At 38.0% G+C, this 19,796-nt stretch overlaps 1 protein-coding gene across 3 annotated transcripts in view; it reads left to right on the top strand.

The window, feature by feature from the left end:
• Positions 1-19,796, top strand: part of klhl29 (kelch like family member 29) — a 281,635-nt gene that overhangs the window by 221,275 nt on the left and 40,564 nt on the right. For all 3 annotated transcript variants that reach the window (XM_079888807.1, XM_079888806.1, XM_079888808.1), the window contains one exon: positions 4,253-4,451. In XM_079888807.1, coding sequence (XP_079744933.1) covers positions 4,253-4,451 — 199 coding nt within the window. The remainder of the gene's footprint in view (positions 1-4,252; positions 4,452-19,796) is intronic.

Raw genomic sequence — 19,796 nt, 5'->3', positions numbered from 1 at the left:
ATATATATATACACACACACACACACACACACACACACACACACACACACACACAGTACCGGTCAAAAGTTCAGAAACATACTATTTTTAATGTTTTTGAAAGAAGTCTCTTATGGTCATCAAGCCTGCATTTATTTGATCAAAAATACTGAAAAAAAATAATATTGTGAAATATTATTACAATTTAAAATAATGGTTTTCTCTTTGAATATACTTTAAAATATAATTTATTCCTGTGATGCAAAGCTGAATTTTCAGCATTATTACTCTAGTCTTCAGTGTCACACGATCCTTCAGAAATCATTCTAATATGATGATTTATTATCAATGTTAGGATTCTTTGATGAATAAAAAGTTTTTATTTAAAAATGTATTTAAAAAGCATTTATTTAAAATAGAAATCTTATACACTACAGTTCAAAAGTTTGGGGTCAGTAATTTATTTTTTCTTTGTTTGAAAGAAATCAATACTTTTATTCAGCAAGGATGTGTGATAAAAAGTGATAATAAAGATTTAAATAGTTTAAAAAATTTGAATAAATGCTAAAAAATATTCAGCAGCACAACTGTTTCCAAAATTGCATTCACTGAGTATCAAATCATCATATTAGAATGATTTCTGAAGGATCATGTGACACTGAAGACTGGAGTGATGATGCTAAAAATTCAGCTTTGCATCACAGGAATAAATTATATTTTAAAGTATATTAAAATAGAAAAGCATTATTTTAAATTGTAATAATATTTCACAATATAACTGTTTTTTTAACAAATAAATGCAGGCTTGATGACCAGAAGAGGCTTTCAAAAACATTAATAATAGTAATGTTTGTAGTAATTGTGTGTAGTAATTACGTAGTAATTATGTAGTAACTGTAAAGTTAATTAGTAAAGTAAGTTTGTGTGTGTGTGTGTTTAATAAGTACATTTAAATATTTTAATTTATATGAATTAAAATGAATATGGTATAATTATTATTTTTAATTAATAAAACATTTTATCACAGTTCTCACATTGTACTGCAAAATAAAATAAAATAAAATTAAGTTTCCTCTGACTGACATTATATGTGGATTTCAGGGTATATGTCCCGTTTAAAAGCTGGTGCCTACATTACAGTGTGGATCACAGTGGAATTCTTCATCTTAGTTTCATCTGAGTTTGTGATTTCTTTCCTCAGGGTGAAATCTGTCACCGCTGAGCTGCTGCTGCTTCTTTCGTCTCATCTGGAGGGTTGCATATTTTACCGCTATCATTTAATCGGCCGCCACAAGACAGGAGCCTACGAGCACCAGTTTACTTGTTCAGATTTATGGAGCTCAAATCCCCCCTCGTCTGGTCCCGGCGGCCCGGTTGAGCCGGGAGATCGTGATTATTTTCTCTAACCAGTCCAAAGCGGTTTGGCTGGGTCGGCTAAACCCGTCCGCTGGCAGGAGTGTGTCGAGGGGAGGGGAACGGGGCCGGCGCCAGGGGAGCATCCATCTGCCGTGACATTATTTTAGATCAGATCCTTACTGGGATCCCTAATCCCTGATCTCACAGTCGGGATCATGGAACAGTTCAACGATATGTGGTCCTGTTGGTGGGACATATGCTAAAAGAGCATGTCGGTTATTATATCAGTATGCAAACGATGCACATATGACACAGAGCATTTAACATTCCATAAAGGCAGACGTCTAGGTAAACCAGAAAGTTCAGAGCCGGTACACATTTGAGATGGTTTAGGCAAGTACGTGTAAGGCCGTGCCGGGGGCTGGCACACATTTCTAAAATCTCTCTCGGGCCGTTGTGTGCGTCTGGCATCTTGCCTTCTATTGTTTGCTAAATAAAGAGTTTTTGCTTAGGGATGCTAGTTAAGGGATGACACGAGATTTTTCAATGCTGGGTTAATAATGCTGGGATGTCAACTTCAAACTTATATAGGACATCATAATATAAGAAAACCTTATTGACCTATAATAGCTAGATTTATTGTGCATGATTTATTGTAACTAGATATAATGTCCATCTTGGTACTATATTGGTTATTAGTAGTTTTTTTATTGTTTTCTTTTGATAAATAGCCAACTAGCTTAATGGATATTAATTTATTTGTTTGTTTGTTTGTTTGTTTGCTTGTTTAAGGTTATTTTATTGGTTAAATAGACCAATATTAAATACATTACTTTTTTTTTTTTTTTTTTTTACATTTTTTAACATTTATTTTAAACAACAATAATATCCAATAATGGATATGGTAGCGATTATATTTTTTTCTGTTGTAGTATATCCAGCCTTTCTAAAATCCAATATTGAATGCAGTCATTAAAAGTTTAAGATAATAAAAGTTACAGCAATAATTGAAACTACAGATAGATTTGCAAATGAAGCCTTCGCATTTGGATACATGAAGTTTCTCTCACGGGTGATTTTGACCTTCAGCCTCTACGTACTTTTCACAATCCATTAAATTCCCAGTAGATAAAGTTAAGTGTCGTCCTACTTTTTTTTTCTTATTGAATATGCAGTTTCATTATGAAAGGTTGCCTTTAATGAGGAATGGATAGTAAGAGTACTTTGTCAAGGTCAGATCAGGTAAAATCTCTCCACGTCTCGCTCTGAGAGACAGCAGAAGCCCAGGTGTTCACACCGCCCGTGTCTGTTTTATTTTACGGATGTTTATGTAATGCGTTGTGAGCACAGAGGTGAGAGGGTCAGGTTGGCTGCTGTCCCTGTCAACTCGTGTTTACAGCATTTAACGCTGACGTGAGCAAAAGCCCCACTGAGGATGACTCTAAACAAACAAGCTGGCCATGAATAGTCCTCACCATAGCAACCCCTAACACACTACCTAAAAGACACGGACTTGCTCGCGTATATATAGCATTCCAATTTGCGAATATTTTCATAACAATCGCCTGGAATGAAGAAAGTGAACAGCATGATTGATATTCAAAATTGCAAGCAAGCGCTGCTTTGTTTACGGTTTGTATATCTGCAGTCCTAAGATTTGGTTTCCATTTTTAATGGTGAAAATAGACTATTGATGCCTGCTGATATAGACAGATTTTCCTTACACGCAGGGGCATAACGCATGTGCTAGTTGCAGCCGCCTTTAGTCTTGTTGGTGTGTTCAAGCGCAACATTTTGGCCGAGACAGCCGACGCGAGGCGACAACACAGTCAGCTTTCGTCGCCTTTAAAGCAGTGTGGACGCTGACAGCTTGTTCACACTATATGACCATGTTTACGTTAAAGGTTACATATTATGCCCCTTTTCACAAGATGTAATATAAATCTTTGGTGTCCCCAGAATGTGTCTGGGAAATTCCAGCACAAAATACCCCCCTGATCATTTATTATAGCTTGTCAAATTAGTCTTTTTTGTGTGTGAGCAAAAACTCGCCGTTTTTGGGTGTGTCCCTTTAAATGCAAATGAGCTGCTGCTCCGCCTCCGTTCAGAAGAGGCCAAATCTGAATTTCACTCATCCAAAATCTCAGAAATAACCACCAGTAGTGAGTGCAGCCTTACAGAGAGACTCAGGAAGAGGTTGCAGCTTTTAGACTGCACCTGCATGTTTCTGAATGGTTAGTGGATAGGCTAGTTGTTGTGGAGTTACATTGATTCATCTCATCGACAGTCCCATGCACAGTCACGTTTAACTTTTACACAAGTTGATACAGTTCCGTGAGGTCTTTATAAGGCAGCTGTGAGATTGTTTGGTCAAATAGTGTTCTGTGCTTTGTGCAAATAGACTTTGTTACTTGCAAAAACCAAATGGCGGTACCTTGGGTGGAAACGTGCAGATTAAGGGGTGGTAATATTATAATAAGATCCCCTTCCAACGTCAGAAGGGGAGCGAAATCTGATCAGCTTATTTTTTGACATGCTTGCAGAGAAAGGCTTACCAAAACAAAGTTACTGGGTTGTCACTTTTCACGTTTTGTGGGTTGGTAGATGCACCGGGGACCCGATTACAGCACTTAAACATGGAAAAAGTCAGATCTTCATGAAATGTCCCCTTTAAAGATTCACATTGGCAACAGTTTTATCATAATTAATGGTGCTTTTCTATTTAAAAAAAAGGTATTGTATTATTAGCATTCAAGTATTTCATATCTAGGACTTCTATATTCAATCTTCATGTACTAAAAGAATCCTTTATTTGAATCGAATCATTGCTAGTAATGCTAGGGAACGATTGGCAGACAAGAAGCTCAGGCTGAATTCACATGTTGAATATATTTCTCTCTCTGTCTCTCTCTCACAGCACATATCCGAATTGCTGGCCGTCGTTAGACTTCCATTCATCCACCCCAGTTACCTGCTGAATGTGGTGGACAATGAGGAGCTGATTAAATCGTCCGAGGCTTGCCGAGACCTGGTGAACGAGGCCAAGCGGTACCACATGCTCCCTCACGCGCGGCAGGAGATGCAGACGCCCAGGACGCGGCCGAGACTCTCCGCAGGTTTGACTCAACCTTTTACATTCTAGTTCTCATCTGTCTTTCACTAGTCTCACATTACCATAGCCAGAACTTTAAGGTCTGACATAAGGTCTGTCCCACATTGCAGCTTATTCTGGCTCGAGAACCAGCCGCTTACAGGAAGAGACCGTCTGGCTGAGATATAAAACGATCAATCACAGTTTCGTTTTTATGAGCTGTGTAGGAGATGGTTCATCTGAAATAGATGATACCACAATATGTGATTTTTTTAAAATCATAATTGTGGATATTAAATGGTTCATGAAAGAATCGATTCTGAACTGCTAAAAAAAACCCCACTTTGCATGCATTTCAAAAGGATGCGGACTCGCGCTGGAATTGATACGGAAAAACCAATACCATCGTTACTGATCTTATCACTGTGCTGAGGAAGGAGGGGTTTTCAGAGACAGAATCTCCCAACAATTGTTTTTTTTTAGACTTTTTTTAGAAATGAGGCATCACGGTTCAGTGCATACAGTCAGACGATAAATACAATCACCTCTTTTTAGGATTTATAAAGCACATAATGCCTTATTCTGCATGACCATATTCTACAGTACATCCCTCAATACCTAAACTTAACAACTTTACTAACTAATAAGCAGTAATTAGTGGTTTATTGCCCCTTTGGAAAGCCCCTTTCACACAGAGTTTCCGGAAAATACACGGATAAAGTGACCCGGGATTTGACCCAGGTTCGTTTGATTTTGGTTCATTCACACTGCCAGTGATTTTCCGGAATCAGCGAGTGCGTTCACACACAACCCGTAAAAATCACGTAAAGACACGTGACATCGATGTGACTTGTATTGTCTCAGCAGTGTCTTAAGTTTGCTTATGAGCTGTGATTTCTCTCTCGAGAAACCACGCTTGTGTATTTTTTTCTCTGATTTGATCATAAACTTGCGCATTACGTACCGTTTCACAGCTGGCGAACGATCCCGGCTTCAGCGTCATCACTACGACACGGCATTATTACGGCTTTTGTTCACACAGCACGCGTTCCGGGACTGAACACGGCAATGTTACTAGGTCCCCAACCCGGCATCGATGCCGGCGCAATCCCGGGTCGTGTTTGCGTTCACACAGAAGGCGTTCTGGCAATTTCCCAGCAATTTGCCGGGATTATCGTGCTGTGTGAAAGGGGCTATAGTTAATAGTTGGTTAATAGTGAGAATTGGACCTTAAACTAAAGTGTGAGCATTTTTCCTATTCTACCGAACTCGTAGCGAACCGTGACCCCAAAACTGAGGAATGTACCGAACCACGACATTTGTGTTCCGTTACACCCCTTGTATAAAATAATGAATATGTAATATAGTGCATAGGGCTGGCCAAAAAAAACGATTTTTCAATTAATCGTTTTTTAAAATGTGGTCGATTCAAAATCGATTCTCAAACGCCACGAATCGTTTATTTTCCATATTTATTTATCTATTACCCAAAAGCCAGTATTAGTTTTCCCCCACTGTTCATAGGCTTGCAAACTCCATTTTATAGCTAATGCTGTGAGATTTTATGTTAGTTTTATCTAAATCATAAAATAACCTCAACTAGTGCTGCACGTTTAATCATATCGCAATCCTGTGTCAAGCCTGATGCAAAAAATGCTGCGATTTTTTTAAATAAACAAATTTGGGTTGTTAACGCAATTAACGCAGCATCTGTTAATTTTTGCCATTCTTTGGCTAGTGTTACATAGTCCCTCTCTTATTCATGCAAATGTTTTTAAACCATTCATTCGCGACAAGACAAAAAAGAGCTCACTGCCTGTGAATGTCCTGACTGTGACACACAGAAAGACTCGCGCTAATATCGTCCGTGCGCACAAGACAGCCCAGAATACAGTTCTCTTTCGCGCTTGAACGAACAATAACACACAATTATGCCAAAATGTCTTTTTGTCGAGTATCTTCATAACATAAGAGCAATCTTATGATGAACGTGAAGAGTTGTGACTCGTGAGAGAATGAGGCGCGTGTGAGATCCGCGTCTCTGGCAGCAGCGGCTGGTCTTAAAGGGACAGTACACAGTAGCCACTAATTATCTCTGTCGTTAAAGTTAATCAAAGAACAAAGGGAACAGAGAAAAACACTCACTGCTCTTGACTAAAGAACTTTTGTAACTTTAATAAGGATTAGTGTATATAATTAATAATTAATGCAGCACAGACTGTTTGATAACTTTATTACATTTCTATTTATGTCCTCCCTGTTAGACAGGAAGGGCACAGGTAAATATGATTCTGTTTTAATGTACACAAGTGTACCTAAAATAAAAAGAGTTTAATATACAGGTTTGTAGCTCTTAATTTCTTTGTATTAATTAACCACTTGTAAACTTATGTTCACTTTTTTTTTTATAAATATAGGATTTGTATTAAATATATATTCATTGAGTCGAAATCGAATTTAGAATCGAATCGAGAATCGAAATCGAAAATCGAATCGAGAATCGAAATCGAATCGAATTGAGAGCTTGCGAATCGAAATCGAATTGATTTGTAACATCTGAATCGATACCCAGCCCTAATAGTGCATATATTTAGCAAAATGCTCCTCTCTGGAGATATTTTTCTAGCTAACTAATGATAGACATATGAATATTGAATGGCTTTCCTGAGGTAAATGTAACAAATGTAAAGGGTCCTATTTTAATGATCTTAGTGCATGGTCTAATGCGCAGGGCGCAAGTTCACTTAGGGCGTGTCCGAATCCTTTTTTGCTAGTTTAACGACGGGAAAAATGGTTGGCGCATGGTCTAAAAGGGTTGTCCCTATTCTCTTTATGAGTATGGGTGTTTTGGGATTTACGTGTGTTACACCAATCAGAGTCTCATCTCCCATTCCCTTTAAATGCCAGTTGCGCTCGCGCCAAGGCAGATTCGCTATTTACAGTACATGACAGAATTTGATAGTGGAAAGACCGAAGCCGTCTCCAGAGTGCAAACGGAACTTCTTGTGCGCGAGGTAAAAGTGCACAAGCAGACCATCTATGGGACAAGCCGGATTCCACCATATCTTTATGTACACAATAATAATCTTTTACATTGTAATCCTTTTATTTTAAAGATTTGCCATATTTGTGTGCTGCTGTGCGTCCCTATGTGTTTAATAAGCAGAGTGTACGCACGTTTTGGACCCGCCTATAGGCGCACATTACTAACACCCTCTTTAAATAACAAAAAAAAAAAAAAATCAGTGTATTTCACTTGCCTCAAAATAGCAATGTGCCAACAATGCGCCTGAACACACTGTTTTTTTCAGACCAGCATGCCCATGGGCGCACAAATGCATTTGCTATTTAAACAACGTGGCGCAGGCAGGACTTGAAAATGATAACTGCGTCGGACTGAAACTAGCAAAAAACACTTGCATCGCGCAAGTACATCGCATTTCTTTGTTTCTTTGTCTTTTTATCTTACCTTCTTTGTCTTTCTAGTCAAAACATTGATTGAGCAATTATATGAGACATTATACATTTCAGTAAGTTGTACTGTGTCTTTCAACATACCTTCTGATGTTCATTCGTGTTTATTTGGTGCTACAAATAGTATTAAACAGGAAGAGATGATCAGGTCACGTGTGATCGCGCGTGCGCTTCGCTTGAACTGAAAGCGCTACAGCGACCTGTCACTCCACATAAAAGAGTGGCTAAACGTATTTATTGTTTGAAGTTTGTTATAAATTTGACAGAATTTAAAAGCTGACACTTTGTTTCATATCAAACCACATATTCATATCCCCGTTGTGTGCACAAAATAGACCAAATTTTGGTGCATCCCAAGTGTCCCACACAGGCCATTGCCTCCCTGAAGTATCAAAATCTGCTAATTTTGAATCAATAAATGGCACACGTTCAGCATCTGTGTGGTTATTCTGATAGCTATGCATCTCAGTGTCTCTGTGGCGGCTCTAACCGTATCTGAAGTCAATCTCAGGCTGCTGTAAAAATGCAAGCAAACTAATTTATGGTTCAATAAGGCTGTCCTCTTGCAGCGCTGTGAATCACTCTCGCTCTCCTCGCGCAGCCGCTCCAGCCCCCATGATTCCCTCAGCGAGGCGTGAGCCCGTGAGTGAGCTGTACATTTATTTAATCTTGATATACTGTGGCTCTCTTTCTCTCGCCCCTGAGTTTTATTGATCTCTGCCCACTGCAGTATAAGAGCTGAAAACTATAGTCTAACAGCTCTTTTTTTTAAATAAATAAATAAATAAGTAGAATCTAATTAGCAGGCAATTTTTTTTTATATTTTACATCAGATGATTTTGAACAGGATTAGCTGTATCTAGCACAAAAAACATTGAATAAATTCATTTTTAAAAAACGAGTGAATGAATCAAATGAATTAATTGATGAGAGCATTAAAGATGCAACGTATGAAAACACAGTTTTGATGTCATGATTTTTGGTTGCAGTATACTTTTATTGATGTATTAAACCATTATTGACATCCAACCTGCTCTATAATGCAACGAATGTCCAGATTATCAGTAAACAATGATATTTTTATCTTTTCCACACATAATGCTCACGTATGGCTTAAAAATATAGACATACAGGCTACTTTTTTGATACTTTTATAGTGCTTTTTGTACATTTTTGGAGCTTGACAGCCTGTGACCACAGTAAATTTGTTGTTGTATGGAAAGCTGTGATTCTTCAATCAATTAATCTATTTTTGTGGAATAAAATGAAAGAAATGGAATAAATTCCTGGTTAAACTTCTCCTGTAACTAAATATTTAGTTCAGATCCCACGCATATGTACGGGGGGTCTTGAATCTGTGAATTTGTTGTATTGGTTTAATTTACATGAAATGTCTAAATGAGTTGATTCACTAGAGTGGATTGATTGAGTAAAATGAATCAAATCACTAGAATGAATTTATGCTTTAGAGTGATTCATTTCACTAAAATGACTTAGATTTTCAACCCTACATGAGAGAGAAAAGAAAAGAGCATGTTTGATTAGAACTTAACACGTGTTTGGTCACACTACAATTTCATGGAAAAGTAGTTTGTTCCTGTAAAGCTACACTATTGTCACAATACTGAAAAATGGAGGTAGGTTGTTTTGGCCTTATTAAAATAGTTCTAGTAAAGCTCTGAGATTTTTAGTGAGTCAGTCAAGCGGAACAAGTCGGCCACACTAAAACATCACACTGCTTGCTTTATTCCAGTTGACTCCAGAAATGCCAGGGTTCTTCTTAATAAACATCTCTAAATGCTTGGTAAATATGATGCATAGTTTCCAAACTTTCAGCACATGTTTGTTTTTTACTGTTAAACGAGATATTTATGGAAATAAGTAGCCTCGGCAGAGGAACAAATTGCTCTTGGGCTCTAGATTTTTCCTACTTGGCGTCCAGGAGTCGGAGGCTCTTTTCAATAAAGCAAGGTTTAATTATTGTCTGAAAGGTGTTACGAGCTGTGCGTGAATGACGTGTCACCCCACAGAACTTATTTTCTGCATGGAGGAGTTAAAGTAATTGGTAAACAAATGTCTTTTTACAATGCTGAGAGAGATTTGTTTCTATAGTGTGACAGCTGGTAAATGTTTCAAGCAGCAATTTTACCAAATTGTAGATAACAACTAATTTGACCAGTTTTCATAGTTTTTTTAATTGTTAGAGATAGTAACTCACAAAAGATACTAATTCAACATACTTGAATGTTCTGCGTTTACACATGTTCAGCATCTTTATTCACTAATTAACAAAGTACTGTTATTATAATTTTTTAGAAATGTACCTTAGAAATGTACCCATGGTACTCCTTGAAATACATGCAATAGCCTGTTTAATGAATAATCTTAGTTGTGTCTGTTTCAATGCTCAGACTTCATCTCAATGTATTGATGCTCAGACTTTGTCTGACCAGTACATCCAACAATTGTTATTATACCACAGTTAGTATACCACTAACGTTTTGCCACTGACATAAGAAAATTTATCGGCCATAAATATTTTACCAAATAAAATGATTTACCATGAAACTGTTTTTGCAAAAACAGGCAGTAATCCTTATTAAAGTTATTCAGTCAAGAGCAGTGATTGTTTTTTTAACATTAAAAACGCAGCAAGCTGCAGGTTGCAACCAAACACATGCATTTTCTTTCTCAACTGTTTATGTTCATTTAAGCCATAACCAACTGTTTACTAGGATACTCACAGAGTCGGGCATTTTTGACATGATTTTGTGTGAATTTGTCTGTTCAAGCGCAAGAAGACATTTATATTTATTCATTTAGCAGACGATTTTATGCAAAACGACTTACAAATGAGAACAATAGAAGCAGTTCAACTAACAATAGGACAACAATATGCAAGTGCTATGAACCTTCCCAGTTTAATCTAACCCAGTAAAAAAAATATTTATTTTTTTAATAAATAGATTTATTTATTTAGAAGAAAGTGTTAGCAGTAATGGATCAAGTGCTGCCGAAAAAGATGAGTCTTCAGCCGTTTCTTGAAAATGGCTACGGACTCGGCGGCTCTGGTTGAGTTAGGCAGATCATTCCTCCAGCAGGGAACAGTCCAGGTAAAGGTCCCAGAAAGAGATTTTGTGCCTCTTTGAGATGGCACCACAAGACGACGCTCACTTGCAGAGCGCAAGTTTCTGGATGGCACATAAGTCTGAAGTAATGAGTTTAGGTAAAAGGGAGCAGAGCCAGTGGTTGTTCTATAGGCAAACGTCGGTGACTTGAATTTGATGCGGGCGGCAACTGGCAACCAGTGCAATTTAGTGAGGAGAGGAGTGACGTGTGCTCTCTTCGGCTCATTAAACCACTCTACCTGCAGCATTCTGGATCAGTTGCAGAGGTTTGACCGTGCAAGCTGGAAGACCAACCAGGAGAGCATTACAATAGTCTAGTCTGGATTAGGGCTGTCGTGGTGAAGGAATTTCCCTTGCGGTAATTTTGAGTGGCTCAATAGCGTGGTATGCGGTATTATCGCCATTTATTTATTTATTTAGATATATTTATATTTATTTGTTGCTATATAATTAGGTTTTACCATGTGGTCAGCATGCACAAAAACGAGTAGCCTACATTTTCAGTAACCAATGTAACCGAAACTAAACAGCGTCTCTGCGCATTGAAAGGCTGTCAGTCAGCACGCATTACATTGTTACGGCAATGGACTGTCTTTGAGTGAATCATTAAACCGTTCATTCAACGAACACGTTCAAAAACGCTTATTCTTTAAAAGATAGTAATGAAACAAGTTAAGCTCCACTTTTCAAGGCTGAGCTGACCAGCAGTGCGCCGCATGGGTAACGCTGAAGCTGACGCTTAAATGGTATTGATTCAATGCGTGACTCGCTGCTTTTTGATTCCCGCGGCTTCCTCGCGCTGACCAGCGCTGTCTCTGATGCCATTCATGGTAAATCCATGGTAAGAAGATGACACGACAAATATTTCGCTTTCCTTGGACACGGAAAGCTTTTCACGCATATGACTTGACTTGACCTCAAAGACAGACGCAGGTAATCGCACGCGCTCAGTCGATCTCTCTCATTTACTGTCTGTAAGTCTTAAGAGCAAATCAATGAAGCCTCTGTACAAATCACCATGATAAAACAGTCTTGTTATCATTATTAACTTATTTAACATTCAATACACAAGCACAAAGTTCAAAACAAGAAGGGTATAGCCTTATGAAAAAAGAAAAAAATCGCGGTTGCTACGGTTACTTGCATTCCTCTGCGGTTGGCTTGTCAGTGGCGCGGTTTTACAATTTTGCGGTTATCGCGACAGCCCTAGTCTGGATAGAGCAAGTGCTTGGACATGGAGTTGTGTAGCATGCTCTGATAGGAAGGGCCTGATCCTCCTAATGTTGTATAAGGCAAATCTGCAGGACCGGGCAGTTCTAGCAATGCGATCTGTGAAGTTCAATTGATCATCAATCACAACTCCAAGGTTCCTGGCTGACCTTGAAGGAGTTATGGATGACGAACCAAACTGAATGGAGAAGTTGTGGTGTAGTGTTTGGTTGGCTGGGACCACAAGCAGCTCTGTAATTTATACTTAATTGTTCTATTTAAGACATGAAAGAGAGCTCAATTAAAACATGAAAGAGAGCTCAAAAAACTATTCTATTTATAGAGCTCAATATTTGCGCGCTGTCTGAGACACGGCTTTCTGGGCGCGCACTTTGGATGTTTAAACTTCCCACACAGCGTGCGAATAATGAATTGAGTTCAATTTCTCATCATCTTCAGCTTGAATATTGAAATCTTTTGTGACGATGCAGCACTGGCCAGTCAACTGTCCCGAGCGTTGTTCATTTTTATTCACGTTCGAGTTATCGCAACATTGCATTGTTAGAATTGATTGAAATGTTACCGACCAACTGGCGATTGACACCATTTCAAGTGATATTTTATACAGTTTGTTTTCATTGTTTATTATCTTTTATGAGTATTAATGTTTTTATTCATGCATTTAACTTTATTATTATTGAGGTTGATGTTATTGTTGATATAATATTTATAACATTAATTATTTAATATAGATAATAAAAAATCATTAATGATTTATTAAAGTAAATTAGGTATATCTTGAAGAGTTCCAACTTTTTTTGGTTCCAACCTTTCTATTTTTGGTTGACCTACACTTAGCTTTTTTCTTTTGGATGTGTTTGTTTTTATGATCTAAAACATCACTGAATCACGGTACCAGTGCTTTTTCTGTAAGGCTGCTTGGTTGGACACACGTCCTCTGTGTTCTTTCCAACATCTGTGACTCTTATTTGCTTACGAAGGATGGACTTGTCTTCTTTCGGCATTTTTTATTAAGTATTTGATTGTTTGGCTGTGTACAAAACTCTTGAGTGAACTCGTCGCTGGCTTGACCATCTGGCGGACCATCTGATCGAGGTTATGAAACACCGCGTGAGGGCCTGTCACCCGTAGGACCCGTTTATGACAAAGAGAAGAGGAAAGTAGGGTAGAAGTCAAAGACGAAGCGGAGCTCTGAGCATAAATTGCTTTCTTTCTAGTGACAGAGATTGAGGAAGCGCTGCCAGGAGTTTGTAATTGCTGTGTGTGTGTGTGTGTGTGTGGCTGAATGCATTCACTCTCCACCTGAGCTTCGCTGATAAGTCTCTTATGTATGAAAGGACACAGAAGAGGTGCAGTGATGTCACCCATGAAAGGTTCCTCGCCTAGTCTGCTCTCGATCAGGAGGTTTGGATGTGCGTGTGTGTTTGCGTAAGCTCTAGAGCTACAGGTAAGTGCCAGATGTCTTTAGACTGATGGGATTCACCTGGGCCCTTTCCTCCCTCTGCTTCTGCCACATGGAAATCCTCCGAGCAAATCAGGGCGACGGCACACCTGGCTCACACCCAGTAACTCATGTCGACGGGCAATCCGTCCTAATTAAGCACACGACAGTCTCTTTTAGCAGCGTGCTGGCAGCCTCGCCTATTACTCAAATTATCTTCAAATAACAAATGATTTGTTCATTTAGTTGCCCCGCACTTGTTTCTGATTAGCAGTCAGTCTCGTGGGTAGGTCAGGTGCGTAATTAAGAACCATAAGGGACGATGTGTGTGAAAGTTGACCCTGTTCTGCTTAACTCTGACCCTTGAACATAATATGATGTCTGAACAGCTTTACTAAAGCGGAAGCTTAATATTGTGACCCTTCTTAAGAGAATTAGCACGAGGAAATTGTTGTTTGAAGTGTTATTAGCGGCGGCTCATACTTTAGGTTGGGGATTTGAGAAAAATTCTAAAGTGTTAAAAGGGGATTTTATCCTACTAATTCTGCCATTATTTACTCACCCTCATTTCGAATGACTTTCTTCTGTGGAACGCAAATGAAGAGCGATATATCATTTACACTACCATGCAAAAGTTTGGGGAATTTTAAATGAATTTCTAAAGTTTTTAGCTTTTAGTATGAATATGTTAGCCTTAAGGTTATGAATAAGCTGGTGTGTTCCAAAACAATGACAAAAATAGGAGATACAAGCATTCAAAACTTACAGTCTCCCACTTCCGCTAAAATGGATCACGGATTTTTATGACATCACTTTGCACTTCATCTTCTCAACACATCTTCTGTCCAATCAAATGCTCTCTGGAACCTGAAGCGTCCCGCCCCCTATGCTATAAATACCACCTGGCCAAAGCGACCGTTGACGCGCCACGGAGCAATATGGGTTGGAGATTCGGTTTCTCAAACGTTCGAGTTTTACTACATTTTCCAACTGTACGTTGGTTTAGAATGAATGGAATTTATTCACACCTCTACTATTGAATCCAACGTATCATCAGCGCTCGGATTCGCTTCCATGGTGCTGTCAAGTACGACTTGCAGTCTGTGAGGTAAACTAAAAGCTGTTGGCTATTTGAAAAGTGGGAGGATCCATTCAATATGTCCCGCCTTAGCTTCCTGTTTCAGTGGAAACGCATCATACAACGCTGCGCGTTTCAAGGCACTTCAGTGGGCCTTTAAATGCTTTTGAAAGAAGTCTCATTCAGGCTGCATTTATTTGATCGAAAATACAGTAAAAAACTGTTTTATTATGAAATATTATTACAATTTAAAATATAATTTATTTCTATAATCATAAAACGGAATCTTGTGATTCAGATAATTCAGTTCATTTCGTGACACAGTATAGCACAGAGGCAAACAGAATTAAGAACATTATGAAAAGTAATTGGGAAATAGTTATGAGTGATCCTTATCTAAGAGAAGTCATGCCTGAATCTCCTTCTATTGCGTTCCGGAAAGCACCTACAATTAAAGACAAATTGGTGAGAAGCCATCTTCCCTCTAAGTGGCAAATACCTGGTTAAGTTTAAGTCCAGGAAATTACAGGTGTGGCAACTGTAATCACTGTGACAATATGGTTTAAGACTGACATGTTTAGAGATGTAACCTCTGGTTCTGAATTGAAAATAAGATCATTTATTAATTGTAATACCGTGTATAGGTTGGAGTGCCCATGTGGCTGCTTTTATATAGGGATGACTACAAGAAAATTAAAGATCAGATTATCAGAACATAAAAATGCTATTCGAGTCTGTAACCCTTCATAACCCATGGCCCCACATTACAGAGATGTGAATCATGGTAGCCCAAGTACACTGAAGATAATCGGCATTGAACATATCCCTAAGTCAATAAGAGGAGGAGATAGGGTTAATAGGCTTTTACAGAGAGAGTCTTTCTGGATCTATGCACTGAAAGCAACTACATTTTCGGGCTTGAGCGGAGAATTAGACTTTTTTGTAATAGAGTTTTTTTTTTTTTTTTCTTCTTCTTCTTCTTCTAGTGGTGGGTTGCGCTGTGCATTGTATGATGTATACATTGATTGATTTTTGTATTTTGACTTGTGTAATTTGATTTATAAAAAAGGAGAATTTATTGAATATATACATTATTGATTTGTGCATTTTGACCTGTATACTTTATTGGTATTTATGATATTGGTTTAGGTGTAATTTATTTTTATTTTTTAATGTTTTATTTATTTTTTTCCCTCTCTTTAGGTCTACTTACACAGAGTGACCAGGTGTTTGTAATTTGACTACTTAACTGCTGTTAAAAATGAACCTGAGACGTTGTTTGTTACACACACCCTGACGAAGGCATGTAAAGCCGCAATGCGATTTTACATGCCTTCCAATTTTAATGTTTAAGCCATGAATAAAATAAAGGCTTTTTAACTTTTTTCAACATAATTCGAGTGCCTTGGAGTTCCTATGTTCTTAGAGCTTAATTATCCCAAACAACCAAAGAGCACCGAGATTTTACACCCTGTGCAGCACTTCTATGGCATTCCTTGCTTTGAGGAATTACTCTAGTCTTCAGTGTCACGTGATCTCATTCTAATATGCTGATTTGCTGCTCAAGAAACAGTTCTTATGATTTTCAATGTTGAAAACATTTGTGCTGCTTAATCTTTTAGAGGAAATAGTGCTACTTTTCTTTTCAGGATTCTTTAATGTATAGACAGAACATTTTAAACATCTTTACTGTCACTTTCGATCAATTTAAAAAAAAATATAACTCACCCTGTCACTGGTACATCTCTCTTGTTCTCTCATATCATTTTTGTGCCGTACATCAACTAATTAGCTCCCATTTCAGAATCCATCCCTCCTTTTGGCAATCATTCACAAAGCTTTGACACCCTCTATTGAGGTCACCGTTTCGCAGAGCAACATTCATTCGGCTGCTGGCGTGCGGCAGAAGGAGTCAAAGGTATTGGATTGTGCTGATTTGACACTCAGCCCAGTCCTTTACAGACCACAAACCACTTTTACCGACTCATTTCTCTAACTGCTTTTATCGTCAAACCAGCAGCTTGAAGGTGAGGACGGAAGGGCGACGTTTTGCAGTACGTCTGCGTTTGTTTAATTGATTTAGTCGTGCGATGACTGGAGGGCAAACCTCATTGCACTTTCTGCGGGTCCGGTCAGTTTAATTAGTCTCTTTCTCTGATAAAGCTCAGCATCTCTGTCGATGCCTGTGGACATTACTGAAGCGGATTTGAAGAACAGGCCGAGCACGATCGCAAGAGAATTTCAGCTATTGCCAGCTGCTCAATTACTATTGTATCAAAATTGGTGGTTTGTGCATTTTACTCTGCAATTGAATTCCCTGTTCACGTGTATTTTTGTTGGATTAGTCCGTCCTAGAGAATGGAAATGATAAATGTGTCAGCGCTAATCATAACTTTTTGCTCTGCAAATTTCAGCTGTTGATTGCTTTTCCCATCGTCTACAGTAGCTGGATGAAATTAGCATTTTGAAGTGGATGATTTTGCGACTGTTTTTGTCTCAGTGTGCCCGCAGTGTTTTAAATCCCCCCGTCAGGAAATTTTTGTCACACTTAGTGCTGCTGTATTCAAGTATGACTAACATTTTTGGTTGATAAACTATTAAATAAGACACTGCTGTTAAGAGACGGATGGGTAATGAATGCGGCAGTGCTCTACAGGGAGAAATTCTCTCTCTCAAGCACAAAGCTCAGTCAGAATCATGTCTTACTTCCTGTCCGGGAGCTATTTCTCTTGTTGCGAGGGGCAGAGGCATGCCGTTTGATTGCTGTTTGGGTCCCTGGAAAATGACAGCTCGCAGTGCAGTGGACTTTGGGTTTATGTGCAGATAGTGTGCCTAGTGGCTGAGCAGCTCTTAGTCTCAGCTTCAGACAGCATAAATTTAACAGCGTTTTTCCATTTAGAGCTCATTTGTGAACAGGACCCATTGTGGAAAATCAGCTCTAGCAGTTTTAAGAAGTTGTAACATTGCTGGAAAAGTTCCCGATCGAGTTAAAACAGCATTTTGGTGCCCATACTGTATGAGTCAGAGTTGTGCACCATTCAGAATTCAGTGGATTCCTTTTAAATTCCATTTCACTTCCTGAATTTGATTTGAATTTGAATTTGAATTGAGGTAGCAAACATGATGTAAGATATTAGAATGTAATTCATTTTTTATGTATTTATTAAAAAAAAAATTAATATAAATATATAATTATATATTTTAAGCAAAGGCTGACAATTTTATAAGGTTTATAATACAGATAGATCCATAAAAGAAAGGAAGTACTTTATGTATTTCTTATGTTTATTAACCCTCTGGGTTCGGCAAACGCGGCGATGCTTTTTGATCGTTTTTTTTTTTCACATGGCAGCAAAATAGACTTAAAATACTCCGTCATTTAGGGTCAAACAGACTTAAGAAATATGAAAAAATAAACTGTAATCTGTAATATTACAATCGAAACAAAACATTGTGCTTTTGTAAAATAAAGAAAATATACAGGGTGTGCTTTCTGCCTCTCCGTCTCTGTGAACTTTTTTTCTGGAGCACGTCTCTAAACTTAAACAAAACTCACCGAATACTATTCACCCAGGCATGAGCAATATATCTTTATAATCATTTAAGTGTCTACTATTAAATTATCTCATTTAAAATGAAAACAAATATTCTCTGTTTATGTAATCTGTATGAAAAGAGAGAGATGTCAGTCGTTCTCATTTCAGCTCATTATCTGCTAATGTGAACACGCCCACGGAGAGCACGCGCTATTCAAACGCAAATGATCTGAGGCAATCCATGCAAACATGTCAACGCCCACATCAGCTCGATAAAACACATCAAGTTTAATAAGAATCATGTACTTTACGTCGTCTTGCTACGCTGTGAGGAATAATAATTAATGTTTGTGGACCACGTCATTCCAGTTCAAATTCCAGTTCAACTTCCTGTTATGTGTGGCCAATTCAAATTTACACCCATGAATTGAAAGAGAACCAATTCTTCAATTCTGAATTTTGCACAGCTCTTGTGAATGGTACTGTAGCGCTGATAAAATGCTATGTTCACACCATGTCATAATTACCGTAATTCCGAGATCACAACACGTGACGTAAATGAATCTGCAGCTCTCAGATGGTACAGTGGTCATGTGGTACAAGTAGGAGCTCTCAGAAAATTCCCAGCTTACAAGTTGTAATTACGAACTTTACGAGGTCGTGAACGCCTTTTACAAGTTGAAATCTTGTAATTACGACATGCCGTGAATGCTCCTAAAGACAGCACAGATAAGAGACAGAGAACTTTTATAGTTTTAAATTAAATGTGTGAAAATTGCTGTTGAAGGGGACACATCATCCTCTAGTACTCAGATTGGCTCTCAAGCAATATAATATTTTCAATAATTGATTTTTTACATAATTTCATTTGGTCTCCCTAAATCCTGAATAATTGGCTACAGTCCTCTGTCTGAATCATATTGCACAAGCAAATGACAATTTTTTTTTTTTTAATGCTAATCTGATTGGATTGGCTGGATGGCTTTAGGCAAGCAGGTTCAAATCAGTTCACTGGGAAACAAAGTTATGTTTATGTTAATATGTTGTGTTCTCAGGCTCCCAGGTGTTTTACATTTATTTCCCAGGCTGTTACAATGAGGCCTTTAGATTTGCCAGGTTGGCAAGGCTTGTGTCATCAAATTTGGTGGAATCAGAGTGGTTGTTTGAGGCAACTGGTGCCATTTTTAATGTATTTTTATTTTAATCTATTTATAATACAGTTTTATTAAATGATATTATACTGTCAATATATATATATATATATATATAGATATGGCTGTCAATATATATATATATAAAATAATTGTACAGTCCACCACTGCTTAATTGTACAACAAATCTCTTAATTGTAAAACAAAACCTTGTGCATTTTCATTGATGTTGAGCGGATTCTGACTAACTTACTGACACGTTAGTTGGCACAGATGTGCTTTTGCGTTCACGCGCTCAACAGAAATGATTGTGATTGGCTACAATGCTCAGT

This window comes from Squalius cephalus (assembly GCF_949319135.1).
Source record: "Squalius cephalus genome assembly, chromosome: 12".
Taxonomy (NCBI): domain Eukaryota; kingdom Metazoa; phylum Chordata; class Actinopteri; order Cypriniformes; family Leuciscidae; genus Squalius; species Squalius cephalus.
The sequence above is the reverse complement of the archived record's forward strand: the minus strand, read 5'-3'. Positions and strand labels throughout refer to the sequence as shown.